At 31.1% G+C, this 12,075-nt stretch overlaps 1 protein-coding gene across 2 annotated transcripts; it reads right to left on the bottom strand.

Annotated features, from left to right (window-relative positions):
• Positions 1-824: 824 nt before the first annotated feature.
• Positions 825-5,173, bottom strand: LOC107917561 (uncharacterized). Of its 2 annotated transcripts, none has more exons than XM_041087279.1 (6): positions 4,915-5,173; positions 2,465-2,565; positions 2,180-2,354; positions 1,571-1,741; positions 1,370-1,470; positions 825-1,239 (listed from the first exon to the last, which is right to left on the bottom strand). In XM_041087279.1, exons 2-6 carry the CDS (start codon positions 2,501-2,503, stop codon positions 1,099-1,101), a joined length of 627 nt encoding a protein of 208 aa, XP_040943213.1. In that variant the 5' UTR covers positions 2,504-2,565; positions 4,915-5,173; the 3' UTR covers positions 825-1,098. The 2 variants fall into 2 exon arrangements, with proteins under 2 accessions (XP_040943213.1, XP_040943214.1); XM_041087280.1 differs by having other exon boundaries at positions 825-1,294.
• Between the last annotated feature and the right edge of the window lie 6,902 nt (positions 5,174-12,075).

Consider the following 12,075-nt stretch of genomic DNA (forward strand, 5'->3'; position numbering starts at 1 on the left):
ATTTATTTGTTTTAGAAAATGTCAAAATTATCAAATTAAATTAAAGATATTGTGGTTGGTGTCAATTTTGAAGCCATAACTTTGATTTCGTCATGTATTGGGTGGACTCGTTTCTCTTCCTAAGATAAGGACAACAATATTACAATCTCTCCATTTAATGGATTTTGAAGGACCCAAAAACAAAAAACCTAGAGGCCTTCCCATACGGTCGGCCGTGCACCGCAACTGATCAGGACTTTGAAAGTCCAATTATTAATCTACAGGTTAGATCAAGTAATGTTATTTCATATGTATAGAGGATAGTTGGCAAAATAATTCAATTTTGTCGAATTTGATCTTATTAAGGGTCCGTTTGATTGCCAGTAAAATGTTTTCCATAAAATGATTTCTCAAAAATGTTTTACTTTTCTGTAAAATGATTTACTGAAAAATATTTTCTGGTGTTTGATTGAATCTGTGTAAAATATTTTCTGCTGTTTGACAGATTTCCTGAAAATATTTTTCGGAAAAGTTGTTTTTACATATATTAATATATATTAATAAATTTTTATATTTTAAATTGTTATTACATATATTGCAATGATTTATTTATAATAATACTCAATTATTAAGCTATAATATTAATCGTTATAAATTGAAAAAAATGTTTTCTTATTAGTTGGAAAAAAAGTGAAGAGAAATGGCTAAAAATTTACCTTTTTTATTTTATTATTTATTAAATGGGAAGTAAACTTCATACAATATAGCATTCTTGAGCAATAATAAAACTCCCAATAGACTAAACTTGTGATTAATTTGGTCAAAAATCAATTAAAGCTTAGGAGTTTGACACAATTAATTCAACCTTTCTCTATAAAATGAAGTATAAGCTTTATGGTAATCGAACATCTCTCTTAAGATCATCAAATGTTTTGTGAGAGTCAAAATTTCTAATGGTTAACCATTTGCAAATGATGAAGTATTGTTGTCTAAGAGAGAGAGTAGTGATATATGTATACCATATAAACATACACTACTTTTTTCTAAATGTCTGTACATATTAACAAACTTTAATACAACAATACAACTACATGCATGGTATTGATCCTTTACCTCCTTTTATGCATGTATATGTACTAGTTGATGTAGAATTTTAAGGGCAAGACTGGCTTGAAGATTCTTCTTAAGTCGGCTCTTTCCTTCATGGGGAAAAAATACAGAATAAAGCTTGAATGAAGAAGAAGTCTCAACAACTTCAAGCTGCGTCATGATGATTGAGAAATTCTATTATATAAGGATACACTAGATCTACGGCCTACATCAAAAGGAAGTGTAAATATTTAGGAGAAGCTAATTATGTTGCATCAAATATGAAAGTATTAAATCTTACCAGTTGGGCACCCACTATATCATAGTGAGCAAAATGCGGACCACCTGGTTCTCCAAAAACTTTGTATGTGACCAATGGCTCGAGAATAAGCTTCACTGTTTCTGCTCCATTGATATCATTACAACTAAATGAGAAAAACAAAGCAAAGCAGAACAATAAAACTAGATGCAGTTTAGACAGGAGGGATAAATTACATCATACCATATACCGCATCAGGCGGACATATCAGATCTTGGTCTCCGGCAATTGCTAAGACGGGGACATTGCTTTTACTGAGATGATTCTTGTAAAAGAATGTCCCACTCCTGTCACGCAATCCTCCCTCCTCAAAGGCTGTTGCTAGCTGCAAGAGAAGCTTGGCAGGCACTGTCTCTGTAAATTATGCTTTAATTGTCATTCATGAAATGGTCCAAAAAAGTAGGAAGTAAATAAAATCTAACTGTGCCAGAGTCAAAGGGAGATTTGAAGACTCATTTAAATTATTCTAGACTTGTCAAGGATGTAAGTATCAACGAGAAAGACATGAACGAGCAACTTCAATAGGTTGAAAGGGGCAAAAAATAGGACAAAATTATTTAAGTAGGATCCAACACAAGCTGACAAGCACATGAAAACGACAGCAGAGGAATCATCAACACATGGAACAGTGCCTTCTAAACTGAAAGACCCTACAATTTTCTGTGTACCGTTGTACTTCTAAAGCATTTTGAAGCATTCGTATAATATGGCAGTTAAAAGCATCAATGCCAGAGTCTACATTTAGCATTTGTGCATTATCCTGGAAGCCAAAGGTGAAGCATATTTTCTTACCGAAGTTTTCCGTAACAAGCTTTTCAAACAACTTTGGCTGCAACATGTCCGGGGTAGAAATTTGAGGACTCAACCAAGACAGGAGGTAGGGAGGGTTAGCTGCAAAAGGAAGGGTAGCAGCAAGCAATGTTCCAATTGGAATAACAAGAACATTTAGGACCTGTGCAGAGTCTGCCTACTCACCGAAGAGAAATAACATCAGATTATTGTTAATATATATACAAGCAGATAATAACACTTTACAGAGAAACAATGCTTAAGCAATTTCGCTTCAATAACACTTGCCAGGGGTAAAAGCAGTTTGAGTGACGATCTAGAAGACATATAGTCCAATGATGATGCCAACGTAGTGACTGCCGCCAATCCAGAATCCTTTCCTTCATAACCTTGTAAAAACAAGACATTTTAGCATTCCTATATATTGTTCAAGATACAAAGTCCCAATCATACTTGGAAATAAGATCAAGTTGTTTCTGCATATCTTTTAGTGTTGTAGAAATGTTGTTTTGTATATCAAAAGCACGTGCTGGAGATGATCTTTCAGCTTCTTCAATTATATTTACAAGCTTTTCAATTAAATTCGTAATTTGACTGGAAAAAGCATATCTTTTTTCTGTTTCTGAAAACCTCTTATAATCTCTACCCTTACCATAAAAATCCTTCCTCTGAGAAATAGAATCTAAAGGGTTTATATATTGTCCAAAATCCATTCCTTGTGTACTCAATCCAGCACCTCTAAGTTCAAGAATCCATGTATCATATCCTTGACCGCACATGAAGCGTGCGAACGAGGACTGAACATGAATTTGCATCATCAATAGACTTAAAAACAAGAAGCCCAAGAAAGCTAAAAGCCTAGAAATGACAATCCAATGGAAGAAACTCTATAAACAGAACAAGCGTAACCCCACAAAGCCATAAGCTACGAAACCACAATCCAATGGAAGAAAAGTTAAGAACACCGAGAAATACAATTAAAAGCTAAAAATTAATAAAAAAAAGAAACCCATAAAAGCTATGAGGTTTAGAAAATTACAAACCCATCACGTAGAAGCCTAGAAATTGCATTAATTCACCAACAGAAATAATTCAATGAGAATGAAGAATGGATTGGAATTCGGGTACAGGGTCGAAGCGGGAAGGATTGAAGGAATCGAAATGAAGAATGGATTGGAATGGGAGAAGCCACAGAAAATGACTAGAAATGAAAGTGGATGTAACACCCCTTACCCGTATTCGACACCAAAATAGGGAACGAGGTATTACCGGAGTTTACTAATTAATTTTCAGACATTTCATTTTTATCTAGCATTCATATTTATAACCAATCAAAATCAATACATTAATGAGCTAACATTAACCAATTTAACTTATACATGCCATTATAACCAGAATCAAATCATTCAAAATTACTGATAGAACCAATGGATACTATGATATATCTCCAATAAGCTTCCAACTCAATTTAACTTCCGATAATCAGCTAAATGTATCAAATAATTATACATATTACCAATAATAATTTAATTCCAATAATAATACACACATATATATAATTTTCATTACCAAATAGCATTCACTTCAATTAAAATTATTACAGAATATAGCTCATTCGAGCTTGCTAGACTAAATTGCAGAAATACCAAAATTCAGGGATATTTTGGAAGTTTTCTATTTTTCTCAAATTTTCACCCAGTCTTGATCTAAATTAATATTTCATTCCATTTACTAATTTAAATAATAAAACAATTCATTTCATGCAATTTGGTCACTTTTTGACACTTTTACAAATTTACCCTTAAAGTTTTACTTTTATTCAATTTAGTCCCTGAGTCTAAAACGTGCAAGTTATCCATGCTAACTGAATATTCATATATATATTTTCCTCCTCCTCCTCTCCATTCCACATCCTTAATTTATAATACATGCTTATAAGTAACATTATCTATGATTTCACAATTTACTTGTAAATTTATTCAAAGCTGTCCATTTGAGTCATAGCCACTAAATTATTTTTATCTTGAGCTATAGAACTCCAAATTAGGATCTGCTAATTTTACCTGAAACTAGACTCACATACCTTCTTACCATAAAATTTTCAGAATTTTTGGTTCAGCCAATAAGTACAGTTTATTCTTTAAATTCACCTTTGTTCTGCAGTCTGACAATTCCGACCCTTCTTCACTAAAAATTAATTATCTCTTTGTTCAGAATTCGGATGATGTCCCCATTTGTTTCTATTGAAAATAGACTCATTAAGGATTTTAAACACATAAATTTTAACCAATAACTATTTTTTTACAATTTTTAATGATTTTTCCAAGTCAGAACAGGGGAACCCGAATTCATTCTGACCTTGTCTCACAAAATTTATTATATCTCACCATTTACAATTCCACTATTTACACCGTTTCTTTTATGAGAAACTAGACTCAATAAGCTTTAATTCCATATTTTATTCATACTCTAATTCGATTTTCATAATTTATGGTGATTTTTTAAAGTGAGTCCACTGTTACTGTCCAAAACCATTTTAGTGCAAGATGTTTATTACCATGTTTATAACACCCTTATTTTCTTTCTCTACACTATTTCTCATCACTTTCTCTTATTTTCTCTTCACTAATATATCAAGAACATAGGACCATATATACAAAAACTTTACATTAACATCATTTCCATGCTTTTTCAATAATATCAAACTTAAAAATATATTAAAATCTTGATGTACTTACCTTGTCATATTGATTTCAATATTTAACTTGATTTTCTCTCTCCTCCAGCTTCTATTTCTTAAATCTAACTTGATATTCTAGCTCCCCATAGTCTCCTTGTTATCTTTCTCTCTTGATGGATATGAAAATTCTTTTGATTTCTAGATAAAAATGATGAATTTTTGGTGGAAGGAATAAATTGTAAAGAAAGTAAAACTTTCTTTCTTCTCTTCTCTTCTAACGTGAATTGCATGGAAAAGATGGTGGTTTTTTTTTATCCTTCTCATCTTTCTTTCCACATATATATATACTAAATATTAAAATAATAAAATAATAACATATCATTTAAAAATCAAATCAAAATATTAATAAACTAATATTTATTTATTTAATTAATCTAAAATATCTCCAACATCATCATTATCTTCTAGATTTCTCTCTCTTCTAATTGACCATTTTGCCCTTCATGATCTTTTAAAATTCCATCTTGAGTCATCACTTAATTTGGTAAAATTGTGATTTAGTCCCTCAAACTTATTCACCTTTTTCAATTTGGTCCTAATCCACCCATTTTTCTTAGTTTCTAGATCATTCCACCCTTAAAATATTTACACCATTGGTCCTTCAACTTTTCATATTTACACTTTAACCCCCTTAATTTTTGAGTATTTACTCTTGGGGAACAAAACTTTTCTCACTTTTACGATTTAATCCTTTCTTGAACTAATATGTCATAATATACGACCCAATGTCGACATAACTCTAAAATTTCCTCTTTTTGATGCTTTATTTTCTTATTTTATTATATCAAAGATAATATCTTACTGTAAAGATTTTAGGGGTATTACAGTGGAAATAGAAAACATACCTTTCTAAAGAAAGTCTGCAAAGAAATTTTTGAAGCTGAGACGATGAGAGTGTAGAGAAGGGAATGGAAAATGTCTTACGGAAGGAAAATCGGTAAGACATTTTCCAAAACTAAGGAAGTGATTTTACCAGTGTTTGTAAAAGGTTTTCCTTGTGGAATTCATTTTCCACCAAACAAACGCTGGAAAATTCAGAAAACAATTTCCGAAAAACCAAATCCCACAATCAAACGGACCCTAAGTTTTTCTTAGTGCTATTAAGAATATGTGTTTTTTTTTCCTTAAGCTTATAGATTTTTAAGAGTACAATTACTATGATTACATTCAACTATTCCAATGTTATAAATGGATCAATAGCTGCTTAACTTGGTAATGTATTAAGTTTACATTTTCGTCACTTAATTTTAAAAAAAAAGTTATAAGTTAATCATTGAACTATTTAAAAGTTTTAAAATTTTTGTGACCTCCTTTAATTGTATTCTAGTAATCACACCACAGTATAGCCTCCTCTTCCAATAAAGGAACATAATTTTTTTCCTTCTTTTCAATTTTGTGGTTTAATTTTCTCTGAAATGACTTTTCGATTTAAATCTGAAGCCCTATAGGAGAAGCTTTTCGACCTTCATCAAACGTCGTTTGGTGGCCTCCTAACTTTGATATTTCCTATTTTTGGTGAAACATTCTCTTTGACCTTTTGGATTTACCCTTTATCATTAGGAACTGTCTAATTACCTCTTGATTAAAAATGATATTTTGAGTTTTTTTATTTATCCTCTTTTATTTTTTTTCCCTTTGCTTTTTATTTGATTGTTTTGGTATTTCTATTTGTTTTTATTGTAGTTGTGGTGATATTTGGTTGCTAGTTCAAGGTAAGGGTGTATAACTAGCTTGATGGTGGATTTTTCTTAGGTAATGATTTGATTTTGGTCAAAGGAAAAATGGTGAGTGGTTTAACAATGAATGGTTGTTGAGTTGGTTGGGTGAGACAGGGTTGATAGTGGCTTTGCTAGGTTTGGGGCTTGAGTTTTTTTTCTTGATATTGTTTAAGTAATGATACAAAGATTGAGTGACCAAAGTTTAAAATTGTAAACTTATCAATGCTCTAGTGACCAATTTGTAACCTTTTGAAATTAAATGACCAAATTGTAAATTTATTAATAATTGAGTGACTAAATTGTGAATTTATTTGTCTCACATATAACTCTGTTACCAAGTTAGCGAACTAGAGCCGAGTTTATTATAACTTTTTGAAATTAAACGATTAAAGTGTAAATTTATTAATAATCAAGTAACTTTAATTATTATTTTACATATTTTGTAATGCGCAAGAAATATTTAAGAATCAAACTCAAAATTTATTATCGGTTATAATTTTATTTTTACTGTTAAATGTTTTTTCATTATAAGTGAATATATTTGAGAGATCCCTCTATTATAGGGATTTGATTAAGTTAGTCCCTCTATTATTGAATGGATAATTTTAATTATTATATTTTTAAAAAGAATCAACTAAGACCAAATTGGAATAAAATTAATATTTACCATTAAAAAAAGACTAAATTTGATGAATATGCCATTTTTTTTAAATTAGGCCTTTAGGCCGTTTTTAATTTTATTTAGGGAAATAGGCTGTTTTTGAAAAAAAGTGTGAAAGCGCATCCAGCTGGGCATGTTTTCTGCACAGTTGGCAGGAAAGCTCGTCCAGCTGGACGCGCTTTTCCTTTAAGTTGCATTTTTTGGAATTTTTAATATAATCAATTTATTTGGTTAGATAGTTAAATGCTAGTAGTTTTGTTATTGAGTCCCAATTTCGATTCTTCTACCACTCACATTTATATTTTTTTATTTCATGTTGTTTTAAGCTTCATTTTTTTAATGAATGTTTTTAACATATTAGCCTCCTTAGTTAAATGGTAAAATAATAATGATTTTATCATTGAGACTCAGGTTCAATTTCTCTTTTCTAAACACATTTGTAATTTTTATTTCATAGCGTTTCAAGTTTTTTAATTTTTAATTAATAAATATATTATTTTCAATTTTTTTAATTCATATTTTTAATTTAATAAATATTTTATTCATAAAATCAAATAATTATTAAAAATATGATAATTTTTAGTAAATATAATTTTTATATGTGTAATATTTATTTTTCAATCCATATCATGAGTGTAGTAAATATTCTTGTATGTGTATTTAAAATATTTCACATCTAAAAATATTTGAAATATCATACTCACAATGTAGATAAAAACAATGATATTTGAAATATTTTACATATAAAAATAATAATTATATTCGAAATAATTATTTCATTTTATAATATTAGAAATCATCATACCACAATATACGTGCAGAAAATAAATATTTGACATATAAATATTATATATAAAGAAAAATATATCAAAAAATTTAGTTGATGTTTATATTATATATAAAGGAGTTATTAGTTTCAAATATTTTTTACATAATGATATATGTAAAATATATATTTTTATTATAAAATTATATATTTATTAGCTTTATTTTATGAATAAAAGAGTTATTAATTAAAAAGATAAACATGAAATAAAAAATATAAATTTGAATGGGAGAGAAATAAAACCAAAGACTCAAGGACAAAACCACCAACATTTAATCATCCAACCAAAGAAACTAATTATATTAAGAAAGTAAAAAATTGCAACTTAGCAGGACACGCTTTCCTGCCAACTATGCAGAAGGCGCGCTTTTTGTTTTTCTCTCCTTAAAAAGGTTTATTTTCCTAAATAAAATTAAAAATGGCCTAAAGGCCTAATTAAAAAAATAGCCTAATAAGTTAATTTAGCATTTAAAAAATATCATTTAATATTTAATAGAGTTAATGTTTTTAAAGTTTTTACAGTTTTGTAAATAGAATATTTTGTTTGGAATTAACTGTGATTGAAACAACTAACTTTCAAGATATTTTTATACAGTAAATATTAATAGTATTACAATTTGAACTTATTTAATTCTTTTTAATAAAATAGATGCTAAATTTAGCGGTGGAACAGAGGGGGCTGGAAGGGGTTTGTCCCTCTGTAATGAATTTTTTTTATTTAGGTCATTTATAATTTATAAAAATTTTAAATTAGTAATGATAAAATTGTACTCTGGCTCCTAAAAATAATAAAAAAAATAATTTAAATCTTAAAAAATTATAAAAATATAAACTATTAACACATAAAATTATATTTTTATTATTATAAAAATATAAAATTTAATTCTAGCCTACAAAAATTTCTCAACTGACGAAATTGGCTGTTTTACCAAACTAACCCAAAAATAAATTATATTTGCAAAAATAACCCAAGTTAAAAAATAATCACCAAAATAACCTAAAATGAACAGTACCCACTCGTTTTTTACACCAATGATTGTCTAATAATTGTGTCAGAATTTTAAAAATTAATTTTTTGGGTTCTGGCCTGTCAACGGCCGGAACCCATGTATTTTTTTTAAAATTTGTATAATACTGATATAGGAAAAAGGAGAAAGAAAAAAAAAGAAAAAAAATTATTTTTTGGGTGCTGGCCTGTCAATGGCCGACACCCAACAGTAAAAAAAAAATTTCCTTTTTTTGTCAGAATAAGATATAAATATACGAAAAAAATAAAAATAAAAAATTTTGGGTGCTGGCCTGTCAATGGCTGGCACCCAGTACAAATTAAAAAAAAATTTCTTTTTTTTCGTGTCAGAATCAGATATAAATATACGAAAAAATTAAAAAAAAATTTTGGGTGCTGGCCTGTCAATGGCCGGCACCCAGTACAATTTAAAAAAAAACTTTTTTTCTTTTTTTTCGTGTTAGAGTCAGATATAAATATACGAAAAATATGCGCTATTAATAGATAGATTTAGTTCTTAGAGGATACACTAAGTGGACCTTAATCGAAGATGCAAGAATTAAAGAAATAAGTTTTAAATTCTGTCATAGAAATTTTGAAAAAAATTTATCCTTAATGTTTCGAAAAATATGCGCTATTAATCACACAATTATCTAGAAATTGCAAACATTTAGATTTTGTTCACATATTAATTGCCTTTTTATTTTTTTCTATTTCCTCCTATTTACTATTACAAAATTAAAATCCCCCAAGTCCTATATATTTTTTGTAAATTTAGAATTTAGTTTGTATATTTTTATTTCTAAGAATTTAGTCCTAATATTTTAAATATTACGAAGTCATATATTCAAACAAATAATTATGTTAGATTCATTAAATAAATATTAAAAAAAGAAAAATGTAAAAATAAAAGGAATATTTACATAATAAATTATAAGAAAGTACAAATTAACATAAAAAATTAAAATTGTCGCGATCCTGGGGACGTGCCCGGCGCTGGCGTGTAACGATCCGGATGCCTCCGTCAACGATGCCGTGCACCTTGCTGAGGCGTTTGATAATTGCTCGGTCCAGAGTCCTGTGTCACTTCCGGTGTAGTTGAAAAGGTGGAATAATTATATTCACCATAATTGAGACTTAATTGGTATTGCGTGACCGGAGATGCTAATGGAAAAATATCCTCAGTGGTGGGTGTACGTGCTTCGGGGTGGAAGTCCGGGTGGTATGAGGATGACGATCCGGATCGTGTCGGATGTTGATGGTGGAGGTTGTCACCAAAAAAATCTTCAAATGATGGAGGAACTCCATGCAGTGGATCCAGATCTATGAACTGTGATGATGAGTCGGATGCTTCATTTTTGGCCCCCAATTCAGCCCCGAATGGCGGAACTCGGTTACTACGCGGTTGGGCGTTCCTTGGTTGCCATCGTGAAGAATCAGGTCGCGCGTCTCTTTGGATCAGCATGTACTGACCCTGGAATATGAAGGGTTTCCCATGTGCCATATACCATGCTGCGTACTCGGACGTAGGAGAGAACCCTCCCTCTAAGACATACAAGGGAGGGCGCCTCAAATGTCGCTGATTCCACAGAAAGATATATGGTTCATGTTCCTGTGCCCAATTTAAAGAGTCCCGAGTCGGTCTATTTTTATCCATTTTGTGGATATCTGAGATGTCAAAGGGAGGGTTCAGGATAGGCTGTGCGCAACCGAATTGCCTCAAAACCCGACCTCCATCGTGCCACTCCACCATATGGAAATTAATCAACGGCACATTAGACACGAACACGTGTTGCTGCTCGACCACCCATGACGGTATGAGTGCCGCGAGATCTTCCTGAGTATATGGCATCCATATAAACTGCAAAATAAAGACAACACGTTACTCTATGTTTTTGTTTTTATTTAAAAAAATATATTTGGAATCGTAATTTACGCCATCGCCGGAATGAGTCTCTATCATCATACGGTACACAGGTAGCGGCGAGGATCATCCAATTCCCGGTACAGTTGCCCTTCTAAAAAAAAGTAATTATCAAATTATTTTTCTCATGCAAAAAATAAAGAATATTTATTATAGTACCATATGAAAATAGATGGCAACATTTAGCTACATATTTACCTATTAACAAATGGCCAGACATAGGGTTGATGGCCCACTGATGCAAGAAATGGCATTCGGTATAATGCCCAAGACTACAGTAGAAGGCAGCAACCGGCCATTGTTTTCGTAGTCGTCTTTGTCGCTCGACAAAGCTCGCGGTATAAGCCTGCCAATACTGCCGAGCCCCAACTAAATCTTCCAGCATGCTCGAGATCGTCTAACAAGGGGAGACACATTATCGAGACTTTATTTTGATTGACCTTAGGCAAAAGTATCCCACCTATAAGTTGCAGAATGAACGCTCTTGCAGCGTACATAATGTCCATCTGCGTTGGACTGCTCGAAAGATGCTCAAAGTTTTCTTTCAACCAACTAAATTTAATATATGTTAAACGTTCATTGTCGTTGCTCGGGGGCACCCTTCCAAGTAACCGCTCGCAAGTGCCTTATGGATCGCGTACTTTTCCAAGCCCGATCACTGCTTCTCCATTAATAGACAGCCCTAGTTGGACTGCTACGTCTTGCAGCGTAATGGTTACCTCCCCACATGGGAGGTGGAATGTATGTGTCTCCGGGCGCCATCTTTCAACTAATGCCGATATTAAATCGGCCCGTAGCTTAGATGTTTGGTCAGCACCCAAAATTTTTTTTATTTTTTTCGTATATTTATATCTGACTCCGACACAAAAAAAAGAATTTTTTTAAAAATTTGTACTGCGTGCCGGCCATTGACAGGGCAGCACCCAAAAATTTTTTTTTTAAAATTTTTTCGTATATTTATATCTGATTCTGACACGAAAAAAAGAAATTTTTTTTAATTTGTACTGGATGCCGGCCATTGACA

The sequence above is a fragment of the Gossypium hirsutum genome, chromosome D01 (genome assembly GCF_007990345.1).
Source record: "Gossypium hirsutum isolate 1008001.06 chromosome D01, Gossypium_hirsutum_v2.1, whole genome shotgun sequence".
NCBI lineage: Eukaryota > Viridiplantae > Streptophyta > Magnoliopsida > Malvales > Malvaceae > Gossypium > Gossypium hirsutum.

Excerpts from the sequence above, each read along its gene's own strand:
- LOC107917561 (XM_041087279.1), bottom strand. The coding sequence starts at position 2,503 with ATGTCTTCTAGATCGTCACTCAAACTGCTTTTACCCCTG. Across the intron at positions 2,355-2,464 it reads TCAAACTGCTTTTACCCCTG|GCAGACTCTGCACAGGTCCT; the intron begins GCAAGTGTTATT and ends TTCGGTGAGTAG. Across the intron at positions 1,240-1,369 it reads ATATAGTGGGTGCCCAACTG|CTTGAAGTTGTTGAGACTTC; the intron begins GTAAGATTTAAT and ends ATCATGACGCAG.